This window comes from Hyperolius riggenbachi, chromosome 9 (assembly GCF_040937935.1).
Source record: "Hyperolius riggenbachi isolate aHypRig1 chromosome 9, aHypRig1.pri, whole genome shotgun sequence".
Classification (NCBI taxonomy): Eukaryota; Metazoa; Chordata; class Amphibia; order Anura; family Hyperoliidae; genus Hyperolius; species Hyperolius riggenbachi.
This window is the reverse complement of record NC_090654.1, coordinates 175,006,482-175,032,470: the sequence shown is the minus strand read 5'-3', so window position 1 is coordinate 175,032,470 and position 25,989 is coordinate 175,006,482. Positions and strand designations below refer to the sequence as shown.

Here is a 25,989-nt window from a genome sequence, read left to right as displayed (position 1 = left end):
AACCAAAGACTTTATAACATGCAGAACGAAGTACGTAGTTTATATCATCTGGTGTCCCTGCCACAGATTCTACATCGGTATGACAACGAGAGAAATGAGAGAACGCATCCATGAGCATGTTAAATCAGTAAGAACAGGAAGAGGTTGCAGTAGATTAATTGAACACTGTAGAAGTGAACATAATTGGGATGCAACATGCCTTTCCTTTGCAGGTTTGGAAGTAGTACCGGTCCCAAATAGAGGAGGCAACCGGGAGCAGTTGTTGTTGAGGAAGGAAAGTAGATGGATAGTAAACAGTGGCGCTATGGGACCCTTAGGTCTAAATGACCATCTAGATATGCAATGCTTCTTAGATCCATAAATGAGTAAAGTAAAAGTGTATTTAGACATCTGTCCAGTAAAACTTGATTTTTTGTTTTTAATAGAAAAACAATGCATGAATAGGTGGGGAAATGTGGGAAAAGCACTTATGATGGTGCGTAAACGTCCAGAAAAGGAAAATTTAATAAGAAATGAATGTTTATAATAAAACAGGTAGCACCTAATATGCCCCACCAGTTTGATCCCCTTATATAGGCAATATGGAATTAATACTAAAATAGTTGAGATATATATGCATTGTTTTGGATATAGCTTTCACTATATAAGTTTTAGCACACTATTTTTTAACAAGTTTAAAATAAAAGTATAAGTTTTATAGTAAAGTATTGCTGCTAACAAGATTTGTATAGAAAGAGGCCTTTCCTATATGTTTGAGCACCACCTAGTGGAGGATGCTGGGACTCTGAATGATTTGGGTTCCAGGCATCTAGTGTGGAGCACATAGGCTTCCCGTCTAGGAGTGCGCGCGAATGTGTCACATGGTACGCGTGCGCGCGGCCAATGCGGACGAGAGACTGTGTGGTCCAGCATGGAACGCATTTTGCTTCCTGTCTAAGTGTACGCTTGACGCGTCATACAGTACGCGTGCCCGTGGCTGACGCGGACAGGAAGTGATGCGTAGCGGTGTCACGTGCCCGGAACACGGAGCTACTGGTTGGTAGTATAAAAGTCCCCCATGGTGGGATGTCCAACGCGCACGGAGCCTCAGAGGAAGCTCGTTGAGCGAAACGGTCGTCAGGCAGGCCGCTGCTGCCCCACATTGCCCCACAGCCAGGACTCAATCAGGGTATGCCTGACTACATTTTGATATCTCTGGGATGGACTTGAATGTATATGTATGAAGATTGAACTGATAGAATAAAGGACCTTGGAGCGGTGCAAGATTTTTTTTCTTCATTTAATATGATTGATACTAATTAACACCCCACTACGTGGGGTTATACCTACTGTAGTTCATTATAGTGGTATTTTTTTCCGGGAGCGGCGACTGGCAAGGCCGAGTGGAGACGGTACGTCTCCACATGTTCAGATGGTGGTTGCCTAAACAGCAACCCAGAATTGTGAGTATATTTTTTCTACAATAGATCATCTCACGCAACGGTAATACACGATATTGGGCTCCCGGTGTCCCTGTGTTTTTTATCTCTATTAATCTTTGTCTTTTGGTCATTTGAGAGTTGTTTAGAGACCCTCATGTTGCTACTCTTCAGGGAAAATTAAGAGGAGGGAAACTTACAATTGACCCCCTTAAATACTCTTTCTCTGTAACGATCGGTGTCAGCACACAGAGAGAATCTGATTATTGATGATCTGCAGAATCATCAACAATACAGATGTATACTTGATTATGGATGATCTGCAGAATCACCAATAATACAAGCATGACTAACCTCTGGACATCTAAATGGGAGTGTAAGTGTTTGGTGTAACTGTAGGCTATCTCCCGTGAGGCTGGAGATACAGGCAGCTCGGCCAAAAACCACCTGAAGGGGCAGGTGGCCCTGGGGTGTGCAGGGACTATCTCCCTGAGAGAGGGAACAGTGAGAATCTGGCAACCAGTGATAATTGGAGATCAGATAATAGACTGTACTGCAGCCAGGGACCTCCAGGGAAAGAGGCCACTGGCTGCTAACAGGCCGGACCCTCTGAGGAGCGGGAGTCCTAGTTGCAACTGACACTTAGTGGAATTGGGTCACAGCTAGTACAGATAGACTGAGCACTCAAGGGGTGAGTGACAGCCTGGAAGGTTGGGCAGGCCAGGTCGGCAACACACGAGCAGATAAGGTAGAGAGACAGAAGGCTGATTCGGTAACCGGGTACAGGCAGGGTTTGGCAACAGGTAGGCAGATATGCAGAGGTACCGAATCAGAAAGCAATAGAGAGGTCGACAGAGCAAATAGTCATAACAGAAATAAAGCAGTATCTGTAACGATGGGTGTCAGCACGCAGAGAGAATCTGATTATTGGTGATCTGCAGTATCACCAAGAATACAGATATATACCTGATTATTGATGATCTGCAGAATCACCGATAATACAGATATATTGCTAACCTTTGGGCACCTGAAGCGTGTAAGTGTTTGGAGTAACTGTATGGATCGGACCACCGGGGTAGCAGGTGGTCCAATAAGCAGAAACAGACTCTACTGCAGTCAAGGGCTCCAGGAGGGAGCAGACCTTGACTGGTTTGCAGCAGTGCCCCCTCTGAGAAGCAGGGGACCCCTGCAGGAGGACTGAGCACCCAAGGGGTGGGTGACAGTCAGACAGGTCAGGCAGGCCGGTTCGACAACACACAGACAGATAAAGTACAAAGACAGAAGGCTGATTCGGTATCCAAGGGAAGCCGGGTTTGGGCAACGGAATATCAGAAGTGCAAGGTACCGAATCAGAGAACAGAGGAGTAGTCAGGAAAGCAAAGTCATAACAGATATCAAACAATGCCTAGTCTGGGTGTGAGGTCCGTGGTCTCTACACCCTGGAACTAGTCTGACGTATAACAGAATGATAACACAAGTTCCCTAGTCTGGGTGTGAGGTCCGTGGTCTCTACACCCTGGAACTGGTCTAATGAATAACACAGATGATACACAGTATTCCTAGTCTGGGGTGTGAGGTCCGTGGTCTCTACACCCTGAAACTGGTCTAATGAATAACACAGATGATACACAGTAAACTGGCTAAGTGTGGATTCCCAGGTCCTCCTGGTTCCACCACACTGAAGGATCTGACTAAGGTCTGAGTGCTAACACATAAGTATTCGCAACGCCAGACAACCAGCAACTGAACAGCAAGAGATATATATAGTGAAGCGCTCCTCAGCACCGCCCAGCTCCCATCAACCAATCATCTGCTGAGCTGGGGTCAGCTGACCGTCCCGATCAGCTGACCCTTCTCCTATTGGCATAAAGAGCCTGTCTTGTGGCGCGCGTGCAGCTCTCCATCTGTGTTCACTACTAGGTCCAGATAACCCAGACGCATGTTGCTGTGAGGAAACCACCACCTCACTGTCAGCACAAGCGGCGGCTTCTCCGCAATCCTTCACAGTATCCTAGTCTGAGGTGTGAGGTCCGTGGTCTCGACACCCAGGAACTAGTCTAAATAATAACTTAGCAATGACACAGTAATCCTAAGCTTGGGTGTGAGGTCCTTGGTCACAACACACTGGTACTGGTCTAAAGTATAACACAGCAATGACACAGTAATCCTAAGCTTGGGTGTGAGGTCCTTGGTCACAACACCCTGGAACTGGTCTAAAGTATAACACAGCAATGACACAGTAATCCTAAACTTGGGTGTGAGGTCCTTGGTCACAACACCCTGGAAATGGTCTAAAGTATAACACAAGCGTAATCTGGCTAAGTGTGAATTCCCAGGTCCACCTGGTTCTAACACACTGTGGGATCTGACTGAGGTCTGAGTGCTCACACGTAAGTATTCGCAACGGCAGACAACCTGAGACTGACCAGCAAGATCTATATATAGTGCAGCGCTCCTCAGCGCCGCCCAGCGCCACTCAGCCAATCACCCACTGCGCTGGGATCAGCTGATCCCTCTCCTACTAGAAGGCTCAGACAAACCAGACGCATGCTGCTGTGCGGAAACCGCCGGTCTGAACGCAGAGACAGCCGCCCCGCTGCCAGACCGCACGGCGGCATCTCCGCAATCCATTACAGTACTGTCTCAAAAGTATTGACTGCATTTGAAAGAGAAGGAAAAACGTCCTCAGCAAAGCACAGTTGTGGCCTAAAGTCAAAGTTGTCTGACAGAGACTGTCAGACAACAAGTGTTGGGTCTTGCGTCTCTCAACTTTCTCTTCACAATACCCCACAGATTCTCTGTGGGGTTCAGGTCAGGAGAGTTGGCAGGCCAATTGAGCACCATGGTCAGTAAACCATTTACCAGTGGTTTTGGAACTGTGAGCAGGTGCCAGGTTGTGCTGAAGAATGAAATCTTCATCTCCATAAAGCTTTTCAGCAGATGGAAGCATGAAGTGCTCCAAAATCTCCTGATTGCTAGCTGCATTGACCCTGCCCTTGATAAAACACAGCGGACCAACACCAGCAGCTGACATGGCACCCCAGACCATCACTGACTGTGGGTACTTGACACAGGACTTCAGGCATTTTGGCATTTCCCTCTCCCAATTCTTCCTCCAGACTCTGGCACCTTGATTTCCGAATGACATGCAAAAGTTGCTTTCATCCGAAAAAAGTACTTTGGACCACTGAGCAACAGTCCAGTGCTGCCTCTCTGTAGCCCTGGTCAGGCGCTTCTGCCGCTGTTTCTGGTTCCAAAGTGGGTTCATGCTTCCATCTGCTGAAAAGCTTTATGGAAATGAAGATTTCATTTTTCAGCCTTGACCTGGCACCTGCTCTAGGTGCCAAAACCACTGGTAAATGGTTTACTGACCATGGTATTACTATGCTCAATTGGCCTGCCAACTCTCCTGACCTGAACCCCATAGAGAATCTGTGGGATATTGTGAAGAGAAAGTTGAGAGATGCAAGACCCAGCACTCTGGATGAGCTTAAGGCCGCTATCGAAGCATCCTGGGCCTCCATAACACCTGAGCAGTGCCACAGGCTGATTGCCTCCATGCCACGCCGCATTGAAGCAGTCATTTCTGCAAAAGGATTCCCGACCAAGTATTGAGTGCATAACTGAACATAATTATTTGAAGGTTGACTTTTTTTGTTTTAAAAACACTTTTCTTTTATTGGCCGGATGAAATATGCTAATTTTTTGAGATAGGAAATTTGGGTTTTTATGAGCTGTATGCCAAAATCATCAATATTAAAACAATAAAAGGCTTGAACTACTTCAGTTGTGTGTATTTAAATCTAAAATATATGAAAGTCTAATGTTTATCAGCACATTACAGAAAATAATGAACTTTATCACAATATGCTAATTTTTTGAGAAGATCCTGTGTGTGTATATATATATATATATATATATATATATATATATATATATATATATACATATATACAGGGCTGCGGAGTCGTGGAGTCGGAGTCGTGGAGTCGGGCAATTTTGGGTGCCTGGAGTCGGAGTCGGGAAAAAATGCACCGACTCCGACTCCTAATGAATTTGTAACTGTAATTAAAATAGAAAATATGATAAAATGTTCTATTTCTCAGATAATAGTCATTAAAAATAATGTATATATACAGTAATAGCTGTGCCTTGTCCACAAAAATGAAATAAACCAATCAAAATTAGTTACTTGTGCTGCTTCAATAAAGCAGTCCCCGTATTTTTAAGGTCAGATATACATATCTGATTATGACTGTATATATGATGTGTACACAGGAATCTCTTATATATACTAAATAACATCTATGCTGTAAGAATAAAGCCTGATGTGTAGCTGTGTCACTAATAGAGATGGTCAATGAGATGGAAATAATTCTGCACTGATGCTGATTTATGCAAATGTATGCACTCCCTTTTCTGATGAAATCAAATAATTTGATATGTTAAAATTTGGTTTGGTGACTACAAATTAACCACTTGAGGACCACAGTCTTTCTACCCCTTAAGGACCGGCCACTTTTTTTCCATTCAGACCACTGCAGCTTTCACGGTTTATTGCTCGCTCATACAACCTACCACCTAAATGAATTTTGGCTCCTTTTCTTGTCACTAATAAAGCTTTCTTTTGGTGCTATTTGATTGCTCCTGCGATTTTTACTTTTTATTATATTCATCAAAAAAGACATGAATTTTGGCAAAAAAATGATTTTTTTAACTTTCTGTGCTGACAATTTTCAAATAAAGTAAAATTTCTGTATACATGCAGCGCGAAAAATGTGGACAAACATGTTTTTGATAAAAAAAAAACCATTCAGTGTATATTTATTGGTTTGGGTAAAAGTTATAGCGTTTACAAACTATGGTGCAAAAAGTGAATTTTGCCATTTTCAAGCATCTATGACTTTTCTGACCCCCTGTCATGTTTCATGAGGGGCTAGAATTCCAGGATAGTATAAATACCCCCCAAATGACCCCATTTTGGAAAGAAGACATCCCAAAGTATTCACTGAGAGGCATAGTGAGTTCATAGAAGATATTATTTTTTGTCACAAGTAAGCGGAAAATGACACTTTGTGACAAAAAAAAAGAATCCATTTCTTCTAACTTGCGACAAAAAAAAATGAAATCTGCCACGGACTCACCATGCCCCTCTCTGAATACCTTGAAGTGTCTACTTTCCAAAATGGGGTCATTTGTGGGGTGTGTTTACTGTCCTCGCATTTTGGGGGGTGCTAATTTGTAAGCACCCCTGTAAAGCCTAAAGGTGCTCATTGGACTTTGGGCCCCTTAGCGCAGTTAGGCTGCAAAAAAGTGCCACACATGTGGTATTGCCGTACTCAAGAGAAGTAGTAGAATGTGTTTTGGGGTGTATTTTTACACATACCCATGCTGGGTGGGAGAAATATCTCTGTAAATGACAATTTTTTCATTTGTTTTACACACAATTGTCCATTTACAGAGTTATTTCTCCCACCCAGCATGGGTATGTGTAAAAATACACCCCAAAACACATTGTACTACTTCTCCCGAGTACGGCGATACCACATGTGTGGCACTTTTTTGCACCCTAACTGCGCTAAAGGGCCCAAAGTCCAATGAGTACCTTTAGGATTTCACAAGTCATTTTGCGGAATTTGATTTCCAGACTACTCCTCACGGTTTAGGGCCCCTAAAATGCCAGGGCAGTATAGGAACCCCACAAATGACCCCATTTTAGAAAGAAGACACCCCAAGGTATTCCGTTAGGAGTATGGTGAGTTCATAGAAGATTTTATTTTTTGTCAAAAGTTAGCGGAAAATTGATTTTTATTGTTTTTTCACAAAGTGTCATTTTCCACTAACTTGTGACAAAAAATAAAATCTTCTATGAACTCACCATACTCCTAACGGAATACCTTGAGGTGTCTTCTTTCTAAAATGGGGTCATTTGTGGGGTTCCTATACTGCCCTGGCATTTTAGGGGCCCTAAACCGTGAGGAGTAGTCTGGAAATCAAATTCCGCAAAATGACCTGTGAAATCCTAAAGGTACTCATTGGACTTTGGGCCCTTTAGCGCAGTTAGGGTGCAAAAAAGTGCCACACATGTGGTATCGCCGTACTCGGGAGAAGTAGTACAATGTGTTTTGGGGTGTATTTTTACACATACCCATGCTGGGTGGGAGAAATAACTCTGTAAATGGACAATTGTGTGTAAAAAAAATCAAAAGATTGTCATTTACAGAGGTATTTCTCCCACCCAGCATGGGTATGTGTAAAAATACACCCCAAAACACATTGTACTACTTCTCCCGAGTATGGCAATACCACATGTGTGGCACTTTTTTGCACCCTAACTGCGCTAAAGGGCCCAAAGTCCAATGAGTACCTTTAGGATTTCACAGGTCATTTTGCGAAATTTGATTTCCAGACTACTCCTCACGGTTTAGGGCCCCTAAAATGCCAGTTCAGTATAGGAACCCCACAAATGACCCCATTTTAGAAAGAAGACACCCCAAGGTATTCCGTTAAGAGTATGGTGAGTTCATAGAGGATTTTATTTTTTGTCACAAGTTAGTGGAAAATGACACTTTGTGAAAAAAACAATAAAAATCAATTTTCCGCTAACTTTTGACAAAAAATAAAATCTTCTATGAACTCACCATACTCCTAACGGAATACCTTTGGGTGTCTTCTTTCTAGAATGGGGTCATTTGTGAGGTTACTATACTGCCCTGGCATTTTAGGGGCCCTAAACCGTGAGGAGTAGTCTTGAAACCAAATGTCGCAAAATGACCTGTGAAATCCTAAAGGTACTCATTGGACTTTGGGCCCCTTAGCGTACTTAGGGTGTAAAAAAGTGCCACACATGTGGTACCGCCGTACTCAGGAGAAGTAGTATAATGTGTTTTGGGGTGTATTTTTACACATACCCATGCTAAGTGGGAGAAATATCTCTGTAAATGACAATTGTTTGATTTGTTTTACACACAATTGACCATTTACATAGAAATTTCTCCCACCCAGTATGGGTATGTGTAAAAATACACCCCAAAACACATTATACTACTTTTCCTGAGTACGGCGGTACCACATGTGTGACACTTTTTTGCAGCCTAGGTGCGCTAAGGGGCCCAACGTCCTATTCACGGGTCATTTTGAGGCATTTGTTTTCTAGACTACTCCTCGCGGTTTAGGGCCCCTAAAATGCCAGGGCAGTATAGGAACCCCACAAGTGACCCCATTTTAGAAAGAAGACACCCCAAGGTATTCCGTTAGGTGTATGGCGAGTTCATAGAAGATTTTATTTTTTGTCACAAGTTAGTGAAAAATGACACTTTGTGAAAAAAACCCAATAAAAATCAATTTCCGCTAACTTTTGACAAAAAATAAAATCTTCTATGAACTCGTCATACACCTAACAGAATACCTTGGGGTGTCTTTTTTTCTAAAATGGGGTCACTTGTGGGGTTCCTATACCGCCCTGGCATTTTACGGGCCCAAAACCGTGAGTAGTCTGGAAACCAAATGTCTCAAAATGACTGTTCAGGGGTATAAGCATCTGCAAATTTTGATGACAGGTGGTCTATGAGGGGGCGAATTTTGTGGAACCGGTCATAAGCAGGGTGGCCTTTTAGATGACAGGTTGTATTGGGCCTGATCTGATGGATAGGAGTGCTAGGGGGGTGACAGGAGGTGATTGATGGGTGTCTCAGGGGGTGGTTAGAGGGGAAAATAGATGCAATCAATGCACTGGGGAGGTGATCGGAAGGGGGTCTGAGGGGGATCTGAGGGTTTGGCCGAGTGATCAGGAGCCCACACGGGGCAAATTAGGGCCTGATCTGATGGGTAGGTGTGCTAGGGGGTGACAGGAGGTGATTGATGGGTGTCTCAAGGTGTGATTAGAGGGGGGAATAGATGCAAGCAATGCACTGGCGAGGTGATCAGGGCTGGGGTCTGAGGGCATTCTGAGGGTGTGGGCGGGTGATTGAGTGCCCTAGGGGCAGATAGGGGTCTAATCTGATAGGTAGCAGTGACAGGGGGTGATTGATGGGTAATTAGTGGGTGTTTAGGGTAGAGAACAGATGTGAACACTGCACTTGGGAGGTGATCGGACGTCGGATCTGCGGGCGATCTATTGGTGTGGGTGATCAGATTGCCCGCAAGGGGCAGGTTAGGGGCTGATTGATGGGTGGCAGTGACAGCGGGTGATTGATGGGTGGCAGTGACAGGGGGTGATTGATGGGTGATTGACAGGTGATTGACAGGTGATCAGTGGGTTATTACTGGGAAGGACAGATGTAAATAATGCCCTGGCGAATTGATAAGGGGGGGTCTGAGGGCAATCTGAGCGTGTAGGCGGGTGATTGGGTGCCCGCAAGGGGCAGATTAGGGTCTGATCTGATGGGTAACAGTGACAGGTGGTGATAGGGGGTGATTGATGGGTAATTAGTGGGTGTTTAGAGGAGAGAATAGATGGAAACACTGCGCTTGGGTGGTGATCTGATGTCGGATCTGCGGGCGATCTATTGGTGTGGGTGGGTGATCAGTTTGCCCGCAAGGGGCAGGTTAGGGGCTGATTGATGGGTGGCAGTGACAGGGGTGATTGATGGGTGGCAGTGACAGGGGGTGATTGATGGGTGATTGGCAGGTGATTGACAGGTGATCAGTGGGTTATTACAGGGAAGGACAGATGTAATTAATGCACTGGTGAATTGATAAGGGGGGGGGGGTCTGAGGGCAATCTGAGCGTGTGGGCGGGTGATTGGGTGCCCGCAAGGGGCAGCTTAGGGTCTGATCTGATAGGTAACAGTGACAGGTGGTGATAGGGGGTGATTGATGGGTGATTGATGGGTAATTAGTGGTTGTTTAGAGAAGATAACAGATGTAAACAATACATTTGGGAGGTAATCTGACGGCGGGTTTGCGGGCGATCTAATGGTGTGGGTGGGTGATCAGATTGCCCGCAAGGGGCAGGTTAGGGGCTGATTGATGGGTGGCAGTGACAGGGGGTGATTGATGGGTGATAGGTGATTGGCAGGTGATTGACAGGTGATCAGTGGGTTATTACAGGGAAGGACAGATGTAATTAATGCACTGGTGAATTGATAAGGGGGGGGGGGTCTGAGGGCAATCTGAGCGTGTGGGCGGGTGATTGGGTGCCCGCAAGGGGCAGCTTAGGGTCTGATCTGATAGGTAACAGTGACAGGTGGTGATAGGGGCTGATTGATGGGTGATTGATGGGTAATTAGTGGGTGTTTAGAGAAGATAACAGATGTAAACAATACATTTGGGAGGTAATCTGACGGCGGGTTTGCGGGCGATCTAATGGTGTGGGTGGGTGATCAGATTGCCCGCAAGGGGCAGGTTAGGGGCTGATTGATGGGTGGCAGTGACAGGGGGTGATTGATGGGTGATAGGTGATTGACAGGTGATCAGTGGGTTATTACAGGGAAGAACAGATGTAATTAATGCACTGGCGAATTGATAAGGGGGGGTCAGAGGGCAATCTGAGCGTGTTGGCGGGTGATTGGGTGCCCGCAAGGGGCAGATTAGGGTCTGATCTGATAGGTAAAAGTGACAGGTGGTGATAGGGGGTGATTGATGGGTGATTGATGGGTAATTAGTGGGTGTTTAGAGGAGAGAATAGATGTAAACAATGGATTTGGGAGGTGATCTGATGTCGGATCTGCGGGCGATCTATTGGTGTGGGTGGGTGATCAGATTGCCCGCAAGGGGCAGGTTAGGGGCTGATTGTTGGGTGGCAGTGACAGGGGGTGATTGATGGGTGATTGACGGGTGATTGACAGGTTATCAGGGAAGATAGATGCATACAGTACACAGGGGGGGGGGTCTGGGGAGAATCTGAGGGGTGGGGGGGTGATCAGGAGGGGGGGGGGGGTTAAAAAAAAATAGCGTTGACAGATAGTGACAGGGAGTGATTGATGGGTTATTAGGGGGGTGATTGGGTGCAAACAGGGGTCTGGGGGGTGGGCAGGGGGGGGTCTGAGGGGTGCTGTGGGCGATCAGTGGGCGGGGGGGGGGCAGATCAGTGTGTTTGGGTGCAGACTAGGGTGGCTGCAGCCTGCCCTGGTGGTCCCTCCGACACTGGGACCACCAGGGCAGGAGGCAGCCTGTATAATACACTTTGTATACATTACAAAGTGTATTATACACTTTGTAGCGGCGATCGCGGGGTTAACATCCCGCCGGCGCTTCCGTATGGCCGGCGGGATGTTACGGCGGGTGGGCGGAGCCAGTTGCCGGGGGAAGCGCGCGTCATCAATGACGCGATCGCTCCCCCGGCATGCCTAAAGGACGCGCCGCCTGAAGGCGTATTGCGGTCCTTTAGGCGTCCACTTTGCCGCCGCCCATGGGCTGTGGGCGGTCGGCAAGTGGTTAAAGGGTAACTGAGACGGATGAAAAGTAAAGTTTTATACATACCTGGGGCTTCCTCCAGCCCCCTTCAGGCTAATCAGTCCCTCGCTGTCCTCCACCACCCGGATCTTCTGCTATGAGTCCTGGTAAATCAGCCAGTCAGCGCTGTCCGGCCGCATGCCGCTCCCACAGCCAGGAACATTCTGCACTTGCGCAATAGTGCTGCACAGGTGTAGTATGCTCCTGGCGGCGGAGTGTGTGCATGCGCACTACGCCCGACTGGCTCAAGTACCTGGACTCATAGCAGAAGATCCAGGTGGTGGAGGAGGACAACGAGGGACTGATTATCCTGAAGGCAGCTGGAGGAAGCCCCAGGTATGTATAAAACTTTAATTTCATCTGTCTCAGGTTTACTTTGTTACACAGTAGTACTATACTCTACATATGCACTCCCCACAGAGCTGCAGGGAATCCACTGAGAATGCTGTGCACATTGAACACAGAGGTGTTGTCTATCACCCATAAACCTTGTTCAGATTGTGCATGAAGAATGTGTAATAGAGGAAGAATCTCCTCATTCCCCTGCAGAGCACCTGCACATCACTCTTACATGTATCCACACTTATATTGCCTAGGGCCTGATAGATGTTCTTTGTTCCGGTCTGTACATTTTACAAGTACTCTTACCAAGGACTAGTTTTAGTCTAAAGGGAATAAATATAGTAGTCTACATATCCTTCTCACTTCAGTTGTCTTGTAAAATTCGTTGGCAGTTGGCAGTTAAGAGACGAATTTCATGCTACATACTTTTAATCAACAAAATTGTAATATGCAAATTAGAGGAGTCGGAGTCGAGGAGTCGGAGTCGGTGGAATCCTAAACTGAGGAGTCGGAGTCGGTGGATTTTTGGACCGACTCCACAGCCCTGTATATATACGCACGCGCATATATATATATGTGTATATATATATATATATATATATATATATATAGGGAGTTATGCTAATTACATAAAATATTTGCATAAATCACAGTGAACTTAAAGAGAACCCGAGGTGAGTTCTAACAATGCTAACTGCATACAGAGGCTGGGTCTGCAAATACTGCCCAGCCTCTGTTGCTATCCCAATCCCCCCTAATTTCCCCCTTTGCTCTGCTATGCCCCATAAATCATCAGCGGAGCTGTGCCGGCTGTTTACTTCTGTAAGTGTCAGTCTCGGCTGCTCCCCTGCCTCCTCCATAGCTCCGGTCCCTGCCTGCGTCCCTTCCCTCCAATCAGTGGAGAGGGAAGGGATGCAGGCAGGGACCAGAGCTATGGAGGAGGTGGGGGAGCAGCGAGACTGACACAGGTAAACAGCCGGCTGCGACACGTTGTGTGTCGACAGCTCGGATGATTATTTATGGGGCATAGCAGAGCGAAGGGGGAACTTAGGGGGGATTGGAATAGCAACAGAGGCTGGGCAGTATATGCAGACCCAGCCTCTGTGTGCTGTTAGCATTGTTAGAACTCACCTCGGGTTCTCTTTAAAGTGTACAAGATTTAGTGAATATAACAACAAATTTAAAAATGATCAGGAGCCTATTTATTAGGTACTTAAATGATATGTTCCTTGCCACAAAGTGTTGCACCGTGGAAGTGTTACTTTGGTCAGGCTTATTTGCAGTTATGTGTTCTTTTTAAATACCAGGTAACGTGCAACATTATGTACTGAAACCAAATTATACATGTAGAGTTTAAACGTCTTAACTTCTATTTCTTACAGAATAAAGCTGCAGTCAGATATAATGGATTTATGTGAGTTTGGTGATGACCTGGATGATGATGATATTGCAGCCCAATATGTTATTCATCAAAGTATTCAAGACGCTTTCAAGAAGGATTCTGTAGTGGAGGCCATGGAGAAAAGCAGGTACAATTCTGGCTAAGCACTAGCTAAATCACTGCAATAAATTAATTGAACATTGCAACACAATAGATGATAGACAATGAAATCAATACAAGTAAAATATTAGAGTGTCTGGGTTATATAGCATAACAATGCCAAAACCACTAATGGCAACTATGCTATCATAGAGGCAGTAACTACTCACTTATGTCTGTCAGTATCTGTCTATTAGCTATACTTCATTCCATGTGGCTCATAGACCCGTATGCCATTAACTTTTTCTCCGGAGTTTTCTCTTAGGAGATAATCTTTGTATTCTCTGGAAAATAACTTTTCAGCACTTTGCAATTGAAAAAATATCAAAAAGTCGGTGAAAAAGTACTGACAAAATTTATTTCGAATATTTTCTTGCTTGTTAGTATTCAAAAGATGTTTTATTGAAAATATGTGAAAATATCACTTAGGAGAAAACTGTGAAAAAGTGAATTGCATATGGGCCATAATGTGTTATTATGTAGACAAGAGAAATGAAGCAGCACTCCTATTAATGTAAGGTGCTGGCCATGCCAAGGGATATATCTTCAGATAAATACATTTCTAGACCACCTCTTGCCTAGAAACATTTTTTTTAATTCAGTATCCATAAATAGGTAGAATGCCTCTTCAGCAGTGACTATGAATATCAGGATCATAAGCTGTATAAGCAGCAACAGAATAACCATCATATGCAGACTGAGGACAGGCATGTTGCACTCTGTTTATGCAGTTTATGTTCCTAATGTTTTTAATCCACACCATTAGTTTTAGAACAAATACTGTAATTGACAGATACATAGAAATACATTCATTTACAGTGCATTTTGCTCTGGAGCATGTGTACATCTTATACATGTATGTGTACACATGTATTTTAAAATTGTACAGTTCTTTGCAGTTGCCCCCTTTTTTAAAGAGAGACTGAAGCGAGTATAAAACTTGCTTCAGCTCTTCTATTCAGCAGGGGCATGTGTGCCCCTGCTAAAACGCCACTATCCCGCGGCTGAAGGGGGGTCCCTTACCCCCCAAACCCCCTCGTCTACTCACGGGGATCTCTTCCTGTTTGAGGCAGGGCTAATGCACGCAGCCCTGCCTCACACGCGTCTATCAGCGCGTATCGCCGCCTCTCCCCCGCCCCTCTCAGTCTTCCTTCACTGAGAGGGGCGGGGGAGAGGCGGCGATGCGCCGCTGATAGACTCGCTGAGAGGCAGGGCTGCAGCCGATAGCCCTGTCTCAACAGCAGCAAAATCTACAACCAAGTTGGTCGTAGATTTTGCAAGGGGGGATTTGGGGGGTAAGGGACCCCCGTTCAGCCGCGGGATAGCGGCGTTTTAGCAGAGGCACACATGCCCCTGCTGAATATAAGCTCTGAAGCGAGATTTATTCTCGCTTCAGAGTCTCTTTAACCACTTCACCCCAAAGGCGTTTTTTACCCTAACGGACAAGAGCGATCTTCACCTTTCAGTGCTCATCCCTTTCATTTGCCAATAGCTTAATCACTACTAATCACAATTAAATGATCTATATCTTGTTTTTTTTCACCCCCAATTGGGCTTTTTGGCGTTGATATTTGTTTTCAGTAATTACTTTATTTTCTATGCATTTTAAAGGGAAAAACAAGGAAAAAAATGAAAAAAAAAATACACTATTTCTCCAATTTCATCCCCTTTAGTTTCAATATAAATACTGCTACTGTGCATAAAACCTACACATTTTATCTGCCTATTTGTTCTGGCTATCACAAGATTTTAATTATGTTTCTAGTACAAAGTATGGTGACAATATAGTATTTGGAAATAAAGGTGTATTTTTTTCTATGGTGTTTTTTTTTTCACTCTTTTCATGTGCACATGCACGGGAATGCACCCGCAGGAGCGTGCACAGGCACAGCGGCAGCAGCATTGTCTGACTTATAAAAACGTCCTGGAGCCATTAAGAGGCTCTAGCAGGACGTTTTTATAAGTCAGCTTGTCATTAAGTGGTTAAGAACACAGAGGCCCACGTGCAAGTAACATTTTCTCTGAGTTTTCTCCTAAGTGATATTTTCCAAACTTGCCAATAAAATGCCTTTTAAACCATCAGCAAGCAAGAAAAAAAACATTTTCATAGCTCCTTTTGCCTACTTTTTGGTACCCTTTTAAATTGCAAAGTGCTGAAAAATGATTTTAAATACAAGATGAAAAAATATCTCCAAGGAGAAAACTCAGGAGAAAAAGTTAATTGCATACAGTCACTTAGTGGGGGAACAAACAGAAATAAAACTCAGTGGGGGTTCTAAAAATATTGAACCTATCAAAGTCTAAAAACATGTTGCCTGAAGCCCTTTTCTAGAGGAACATTGCAACCCCGCCGTCAGTTTGGGTCTTAAAGGGGCACTTAAGTCAGGAATAAAAAAAATCAGTTTTATTTGCCTGGAGCTTCTACCAGCCCTCCTGCAGCCTTCCCATGCCCTTGCAGTCACTCACCGAGCCTCCACTCCCCTGCTGTGAGCTAGTTTCATTTTCGCTGACAGGCCCTGACAGGGAGTCGGCTGGCTTTCTGCACCTGCGCAGGCCTGGCCACGCGTATCCTTCTTCATGTTCCCATCCTCAATAGCAGGGGTGCAGCTAAGGTTTTGGTGGCCCCAAGCAGTCCATAACTTGACAGCAAGCAATGGGCAGCGCTCACAGGCTGCAAGTGAAGTGAAAGCTCCAGAGATATGCCCAGCCCCTTGGGGCTAAATACACACCTTGAATACAAATCAGATGCAAATTATGTGCTAACACTAATCTAAATGATAAAATTTGAATGCAAGCTGACACCCCTGGAGGCAGCTAGCCTGAAGTATACTTAAGTTTTGTACAGCAGAAGGAAATGGCAACGCTTCCAAACAGACGCTGCACCTGAATTGACTACCTGCACAAGTATGCAGAGCTCGACTAACTGGCAGGTTACACACCTTGCATTCAAAACAGGTACAGTAAAGGGGGCGTTAGCTTCAGCATAAGTTGTGCACAAATTATCCCTAATAGACTCTCCTACGGCGGTGACGTGCCCCAACAGGAGAGAAACTAACCACTAATCTAGCAGTGAAACATATCAAAAAGTGAAACATGTTCAAACAATGAAAATTGTCCAAAAAAGAAAAAAAAAGGGTTAAAACCTCAAACTAATGTAACAGTGAAGCATATTCAACAGTGAAACTTATCCAACAGTGAACCCTAGCTAGTCTAAAATTAAAATCATAATCCTTACCTGGTGCAGCTAGCCATAAATGGTATACACATTTGTTCAAAAGACAGCAAGCAATGGGCAGCGCTCACAGGCTGCAAGTGAAGTGAAAGCTCCAGAGATATGCCCAGCCCCTTGGGGCTAAATACACACCTTGAATACAAATCAGATGCAAATTATGTGCTAACACTAATCTAAATTCAAAAATTTGAATGCAAGCTGACACCCCTGGAGGCAGCTAGCCTGAAGTATACTTAAGTTTTGTACAGCAGAAGGAAATGGCAGCGCTACCTGCACAAGTATGCAGAGCTCGACTAACGGGCAGGTTACACACCTTGCATTCAAAACAGCTACAGTAAAGGGGGCGTTAGCGTCAGCTTGCATTCAAATTTTAGAATTTAGATTAGTGTTAGCACATAATTTGCAACTGATTTGTATTCAAGGTGTGTATTTAGCCCCAAGGGGCTGGGCATATCTCTGGAGCTTTCACTTCACTTGCAGCCTGTGAGCGCTGCCCATTGCTTGCTGTCTTTTGAACAAATGTGTATACCATTTATGGCTAGCTGCACCAGGTAAGGATTATGATTTTAATTTTAGACTAGCTAGGGTTCACTGTTGGATATGTTTCACTGTTGAATATGCTTCACTGTTACATTAGTTTGAGGTTTTAACCCTTTTTTTTCTTTTTTGGACAATTTTCATTGTTTGAACATGTTTCACTTTTTGATATGTTTCACTGCTAGATTAGTGGTTAGTTTCTCTCCTGTTGGGGCACGTCACCGCCGTAGGAGAGTCTATTAGGGATAATTTGTGCCCAACTTATGCTGAAGCTAACGCCCCCTTTACTGTACCTGTTTTGAATGCAAGGTGTATAACCTGCCCGTTAGTCGAGCTCTGCATACTTGTGCAGGTAGTCAATTCAGGTGCAGCGTCTGTTTGGAAGCGCTGCCATTTCCTTCTGCTGTACAAGTCCATAACTTGAGGCCCCATGCACGAAAGCGCTGCTTCTAAAAAATGGATAGCCACACCTCAAAACAAAGCGGCGAAAATGGGCGTGGCCAAAACATGATGTGGGTGGACCCAAATACTAGCAGTTTCTAGGCTAAATTGGACCCAGGGCGAGGCGTAAAATGTGCCCCCAACGTGGAGACAGGTATAGGTGCCCGGAGTATAGGTAGCCAGCTATAGGTTCCACCCCAGTATAGGTAGCCCATATAGTTGCCCCCAGTATAGGTTAGATAGGTAGGTGCCCCCATATAGGTTAGATAGGTAGGTGCCTCCAATATAGGTAGCCAGTATATTTGCCCCAGTATAGGTTAGATAGGTATATGCCCCCAGTATAGGTTAGATAGGTATATGTCCCCAGTATAGGTTACATAGGTATATGCCCCCAATATGGGTTAGATAGGTATATGTCCCCAGTATAGGTTAGATAGGTATAAGCCCCCAGTATAGGTTAGATCGGTATATGCCCCCCAGTATAAGTTACATAGGTATATGCCCCCAGTATAGGTTAGATAGGTGTATGCCTCCAGTATAGCTTAGATAGGTATATGTCCCCAGTATAGGTTAGATAGGTATATGTCCACAGTATAGGTTAGATAGGTATATGCCCCCAGTATAGGTTAGATAGGTATATGCCCCCAGTATAGGTTAGATAGGTATATGTCCCCAGTATAGGTTAGATAGGTATATGCCCCCAGTATAGGTTACATAGGTATATGCCCCCAGTATAGGTTACATAGGTATATGCCCCCAGTATAGCTTAGATAGGAATATGCCCCCAGTATGTGCACAGCAGTATTGTGACGCTCCACACCCCTGGGTATAAGCATCCAAAGCTGTACCAGCCTGCATGGTTCAAGCTCACCACCACCACCTCTGAGCCCTTGCCAGGTCACTTGACAAGGGGATCTTCTCCACCTCTCATGGACCAAGAGGTGGTGGAGGTGGATGATGTCCTGTGGGGAAGGGGGACAGCTGTCATCAGGGAGTCCCGAGACATGTCAACCCCCTCCCCAGGAGGAATGAGAGTAGGGGGACATAGTACCCCTGACCAGCGCTGGTATAGGGGGACAGAGTTTCCACAAAGGCAAAGAACTATAACAACACAACAAACAATTCATATGAATTCTAACTCCTTTATTCATCTTCTAAATTAAAAACAAAACAAAACACCTTAGCATTGAGGAAAAAAAACATAGGCTCAATACTAGCTCCTTGTGCTCAAGCCTTCCCACTTCCTTCAGTAGCACCTCCCAGATTTTGATGACAACAGGTTGTGAATTGTCCAGCGGCTCGACCTTATTTGTGATTGATTAATCAATCTTACATAAGAACTAGCATACAAATGGTTCAATTACTGCTGTCGCATTGGAGAAACCTGTCCGATTACATTGCGATCGAGAATTCGTTCGAAATTGACCGGATTATCGATTGCATTTAGGATCGAGGGTTACTATTGCATGGTGTAGAGCCTGCTGAAAGTAGAAGGAATGTGGAGGCTGCTATTGCTGACTTCTTTATATACTACATGCCAGGTTGATGTGCTATTCCTCTGCCTATAATATCTACTGAGACACTGACTTAAAACAACAAAACAAGCATGCAGATTAGGTATTCTGGCTTCATGCATGTTGCAGGTATGTGACTCAGACATTGCTGAAGCCAAAAGACAGACGGCAATCAGCATTTTCACAATCTGGATAAAAGATGGCAGCCTCCACATGCCTCTTTATTTTAATGCCATGCTTAGAATGAGCTATGAGTGAGTTATAGCACATATAATAATAAACATAATAACTTCTGTCTCTTTCTCAGCTCCTATTCCATGAGTCCTGAACACGACAAGATTGTGGCTGCCATACAAGTTGGTAGGTTAAACCACTAACTTAACATACTATTCTGTCACATATCTGCAGCAGTGAATATGACATGCTCTAGTTCAGTGTTTCTCAACACTATTGCAGCATGTATTACCCTATTGACCCTTTAGCTGCCACATATGGAAAACCATATGTGCACTGCAGAGCCACATTTTGTCTGCCATCCCCCCCTTGTAGCGTGGCAGAGTATGCAGAGCGACATGAAGCAGGGTATCAGTTGAAAAGGATGCCGCCATAGACTTCAATGTTAGTTGCCGCGATTAGCAGCTAGAAGTGGTGAAAATGACGCCCGTTATTTTATAGCAGCTATATTTAGACGCCCACAATTTTTTCTGGCAATATTCTCATGGGGTTATATATTTTTAGCCAAAATTTTGGCCTATATTCCCCCATCAATTTTTGTGTCTGTATTTTCTTTTTACATTTTGTCTACATGTTACATAGTTACATAGTTATTTTGGTTGAAAAAAGACATACGTCCATCGAGTTCTCAACAAAATTATACGGCTATATTTTCCCCACACATATCGGCTATATTTTGCTGCTATAACTTTTGGCTATATTTTCCCTCTATAAGTTCTCAACAAAATTAAGCCGTTATTCTTTCCCTACATGAATATCGGCTATATCTTCCCTCTATATGTCCTCAACAAAATTAAGCGGCTATGTTTTCCCCTGAATACAATATATAGCGGCTATATTTTACTGCTATAATTTACCGCTATAGTTTACCATCAACTTCTTGTCGGTATTTTCTATTAACATTTTGTCTATATTGCTATCATTTTTGGCTATATTTTACGGTGAATTTTTTGTCTGTATATTCTATTAACATTTCCTTTTTATATTCTCAACATAATTATGTGGCTATATTTTCCCCACACATATATCGGTTATATCCTTCAAAAATTGCGGCTACAACAATCTCACTGCATACCATAGTTAAGGTTAGGCACCACCATGGGGGGTTACGGTAAGGGCGCTGGAGAGGGGGGTGTTAAGGTTAGGCACCACCATGGGGGGTTACGGTAAGGGCGCTGGAGAGGGGGGTGTTAAGGTTAGGCACCACCATGGGGGGTTACAGTAAGGACGCTGGAGGGGGGGGGTGTTAAGGTTAGGCAGCACCATGGGAGGGTTAAGGTTGAGCACTAGCATGGGGGTTAAGGTTAGGTGCCAGTGGAGGTTAATATTAGGCACCACTGTGGGGGGTTAAGGTTAGGCACCATCATGGGGGGTTAAGGGCCAAGGGATTTTAAGGTTAGGTGCCATTGAGGTCCTCTTCCTCTACCAAGTGACAACTGTAATACCAACATCTCCTCCTGGATCCTGATCACATGATATGACATGATCGGAACCCAGAGGAGGGTCTCAGCATTACAGTACCGCCCAGTATATCACCCCTCTTCCACCACCGGACAGTGTTGCAATGCTGACACCATCCTCTGGGACCCAGAACAGGATGTTGGCATTGAAGTGCTGCGGGTGGAGAAAGAGATGAGGAGATCCAATCCAGCATCCGGATAGGTAAATATGTAACTTTACCCTGCGCCCACTCTGCATTAGGCTGCCCAAGATTAGATGGCTGAGAATGCCCTGCCCTGAGTTACGGTACTTCACATGAGATAACGCGAGCAGGGCTGTTAAAAGGTTAATGACTGCGATGGCCGAGTACCCCTTATTGCTGGTAACTTCCCCCCACCCCCCTCCCTGATGCATATATATATATATATATATTTGTTAGGTGTATTCCATGATTGAGATTAAAATTCTTTTTCAACATTCCTTAGACCTTTTAATTAGCAATTAATGCATACATGTATACTATGTTATAATAGATTGATTATGACAGGCACAAGTACCCCCATGAACCCTTCTAAAGTCCCCCTGTGTACCACGTGTTAAGAATCTAGTCTCTAGATTTATAGGATTAATAAGCACAGGCTGTCCTAGACGTGTTATACAAAATAATAATAACTTCCCTCTGTTACTTTGACAGTATCAACAACCTACACTATGTTTTGATATGATCCAAGTGAGAATTGGGAATGGATACATTGCAAACTAAATAATAACAGCATGAAATATATAAGGGTCTGGACACGTTAATGCACTTGTGTCTACTTTTTAGCATCTTCAACATTGACATGTTGCTGGAAAAGCAAACAGAAGTGGGTTAATGTGTTCAAGTATAGTCCACTATAGTGTAGTATGTCAACAATGATACTAGTAGATAAGTAACAATAGAAATACAAACCTGGATTGCAAAAAAGCACCCCTAAGAGAACGCTCACTTAGTTAAATGTTAGCCCATCTGGAAAAGGCGCACTCCAAATAAAGAAATAGGCCCATATGCAATTCATTTTTTCACCTGAGTTTTCTTTTAGGTGGTATTTTCACAACTTGTAAATAAAATGCTTTTGAAAACACCAACAAGCAAACAAATACGCAAAATAATTTTGACAGTACTTTTCTTATTGCAAAGTGCTAACAAGTTATTTTAAATTAAAGATGAAAAATTATCACTTAGGAGAAAACTCAGGTGAAAAAGTGAATTGCATATGGACTATAAAGAGAAAAAATATCAGAATAGAAGTACTCAGTAAGAAATAAAATTATTTAAAAACAGATTAAAATGGAGGCAAGTATTGGCTTAGCTCCACAGAGGTCACAAACCAAAGTTCTGCAGCCAACAAGTTTATTGAATGCAGTTTAGACAGCATGTTTCATGAAACACCACTCACTTTTTCACAATTTTTAATATATTTGTGGATTCAAACATTACGATCAGTTTTACAGATTGACTGTAAATTTTATCACACACCTTTTTCAATTTTTAAGAAAAAAAAAAGAAAAACTCTGAAAAAATTGCTTGGATCTATAAATCGAAAAACAAAAATTCTAAATTCCTGGAACTCACAGGTATTAATAGCTCGGTGACACCCCACCATGTGGGGGAGCATAAGTCTGAAAAGTTACAATACAACAGAGACAATGAAAGACAGACTCTGTGTCAACTTCACCGATAATTAGCTTTGTTCAAAAATACAAAAACACTGTATACACACTAACCTATCACCTTAAAACCATAAAAGTCACTCTCTACGTTGAAAAATTGCACAGCCGGCTGGGCTCACACTAATCGGCACACTTCATACACGCCAGTCACACCTGGGATTCCAATATAGTACTACTGTATTTCCTGACACTAAGTGCCACTGCAGGAGCTATACTTCAACTGAAGACAGGTACTATTCGCAGCTAGTAAACCACTGACATAGCAGAAGATATCCAGGCAAGTTCACAGGTGCAATTAGGTTAATTCCACAATACATCCAGCATTAGCACAGTATGTGCCCTAGATCATTACATCACAGTCAAAGGATGCCGCCACACTGAGGCTCTCACCACTCGGTAGTTTCATCCACGGCTGTCGATCCTCCTGCTGCTGTGGATAGGTATTGCTATGTTCTAAGTTCACTTGCCATGCAGCTACTTGCTTCCACAATAGGAAAAAGCAATAATGGAGTCCCTCTGATGTAGGTATTGGCCAGCCTAAACGTGTGCACACATGCCCCAGTAGTAAGTAGATACGATCCACGCCACCCTTCTTGTAAATTGCCTTCCATGCAGTCAGCCGGCGCCAGGATCCGTTGTAGGCTTCTCCAGGGCTTGTGAACCGTGAGTGCAGAGAGTGAGTACGCCTGCACCACGCGTATCGGCCGCTTAATCATGTGATCCTATATATCAAGAAATTGATCAAAATTTTCTGCCACTCCCGACTGACATATATAAAAAGAAAAAAAAAAGAAGGGCACATTTCTCACTCGGAAAAAATAGAGCTTTAAATATTCTGTACAACTGATCATTTTTATTGAAAAACTGGAAAAAAAAATCTTTTTATTGTATTGTGTGTGTGACCACCTCACATGTTGCAATAAAAAGATTACATTTTATGGCAATTTGGTAAAAAGGATCGGTTATACAGAAAAATCAAACTTTTTTTTTCTTTATTCAAGCGAGCAATCTTATTTAACTTCCTGTTTTTTATATAGTTACAGTATATAGATATAAGTTGATTGTTAGTGGCTGATTCTTCTGATCAATATTTATGAATTGTGTAGGACATACTGTAATTTTTTTCATAATCGGGAAAAACATGAACACAGGTGGATACACTGGTCAGATTTTTTTTTAAGTTACAATTAATCAGAAAGAAGAAATACAAAAATTGTATGGTCTATAGATGTTGAAGGTAGCCACACATGGTGCAATTTTTTTATATTTTTTTCTTGAACTGTCGTTTATAGCCACCATTAGACTGATACGGTAGGAGTGCCTCTAAAAACGAAATTAATCCCTCTGCGGATACAGAAATGAGCATGACTGCTTCTATCACCAGTGGCGTAGCAATAGGGGGTGCAGAGGTTGCGATTGCACCGGGGCCCTTGAACCAGAGGGGCCCGGAGGAACCATCCCTGAACCGCAGTATTAGCTCTTTATTGGACCTGTGCTGATAATGATCACTTCTATAGATGCTTTGAATTATAATAATCATTAACAAACTGTTCCTCACCCCCTTTTTGTACCTCTGACATTTTGGCTGTCCTTGGCAGGTTTTGGTGCACCATAACAATTGTGTTCAGAGTGCTTGGGGGGGCCCTAATGTAAAACTTTCACTGGGGCCCACAGCTCCTTAGCTACGCCACTGGCTATCACACAAGTGTTACTTTGTTCAGCTTTCAGCAACCCACTCTGTTTTGGTATGCTCCGTTATGATGCACTTATTTTGCAGTCTAGACTAATGTTATAAACTATTATTCAAATGCCTTTTAGTATGTAGTAGCATTTATTACTTATGTTAATGCTACAATCCTAATTAATCTCTTTAAGGAGATGAGCAGACGTTAATAAAACTGAGTGACAACTGCTCTGCGTTCAATGAGGCGGATGATCGAGGCTGGATACCTCTTCATGAGGCAGCGGCACAAAAAAGTCAGAAGATTTTAGAAATAACATTCAAATGTGAGTATTCTGTATATTACACTGGCAGTGATTACTATAAAACTACAGTGTCTGATGTAGTGTCTGATGAGACTGATGTATATAAAAAGAGTATGAAGAGCAGTGACCAAAGAGGAGTCTTAAAGTGACCCTGTGTCAAATCTAATGAAGTACTGTGAGGATTGTAGGGGTAAAGTTGTACTGTATATAGCTTTACCATCTTCACTATAGTGATTCTGTGTACAAAGATACAGAGGACTGTTTCCAGTGTTAGAATGCTGGCATCCCCTAAATCTCATGATGTAACCAGTATGCATTATTTGGACTCCAAAACAGCTGATAAAAACAGTTGGTCTTGGAGACATGCGCAGTTACCCTAAATATTGGGATGCCCAGAAGCAATGCTAGAATCTCTGGGAAGGACTGCACCACTCTCCGTACAGGGTGCACCATTCTCCATATGAGTTTCCCATTTACTTTGGTACAGCAGCAAGCATTAAGCAAGTGATATCCCACCTCCTTCTGTCACTTGACTATAGTTTGGTACAGTACTATGTAGTAAATGTGCACCCCATACGGAGAATGGTGCACCCTGTACATAGAATGGTTCCACATTTTGTCACATTACTGCCACAAACCTGAATCAATTGTATTGAAATTCCACATGAAAGAGCAATACAAAGTGGTGTACACGTGAGAAGTGGAACGAAAATCATACATGATTCCAAACATTTTTTACAAATAAACAACTGCAAAGTGGCGTGTGCGTAATTATTCAGCCCCCTTTGGTCTGAGTGCAGTCAGTTGCCCATAGACATTGCCTGATGAGTGCTAATGACTAAATAGAGTGCACCTGTGTGTAATCTAATGTCATTACAAATACCAGCTGCTCTGTGACGGTCTCAGAGGTTGTCTAAGAGAATATTGGGAGCAACAACACCATGAAGTCCAAAGAACACACCAGACAGGTCAGGGATAAAGTCATTGAGAAATTTAAAGCAGGTTTAGGCTACAAAAAGATTTCCAAAGCCTTGAACATCCCACGGAGCACTGTTCAAGCTATCATTCAGAAATGGAAGGAGTATGGCACAACTGTAAACCTAACAAGACAAGGCTGTCCACCTAAACTCACAGGCCGAACAAGGAGAGCGCTGATCAGAAATGCAGTCAAGAGGCCCATGGTGACTCTGGACGAGC

The 25,989-nt window shown here is 43.6% G+C and overlaps 1 protein-coding gene across 5 annotated transcripts in view; it reads left to right on the top strand.

The window, feature by feature from the left end:
* The window catches only part of ASB14 (ankyrin repeat and SOCS box containing 14), a 117,298-nt gene that overhangs the window by 54,042 nt on the left and 37,267 nt on the right, over positions 1 to 25,989 (top strand). For all 5 annotated transcript variants that reach the window (XM_068253708.1, XM_068253707.1, XM_068253709.1 and 2 more), the window contains exons 2-4: positions 13,538 to 13,684; positions 19,727 to 19,779; positions 24,682 to 24,813. In XM_068253708.1, coding sequence (XP_068109809.1) covers positions 13,538 to 13,684; positions 19,727 to 19,779; positions 24,682 to 24,813 — 332 coding nt within the window. The remainder of the gene's footprint in view (positions 1 to 13,537; positions 13,685 to 19,726; positions 19,780 to 24,681; positions 24,814 to 25,989) is intronic.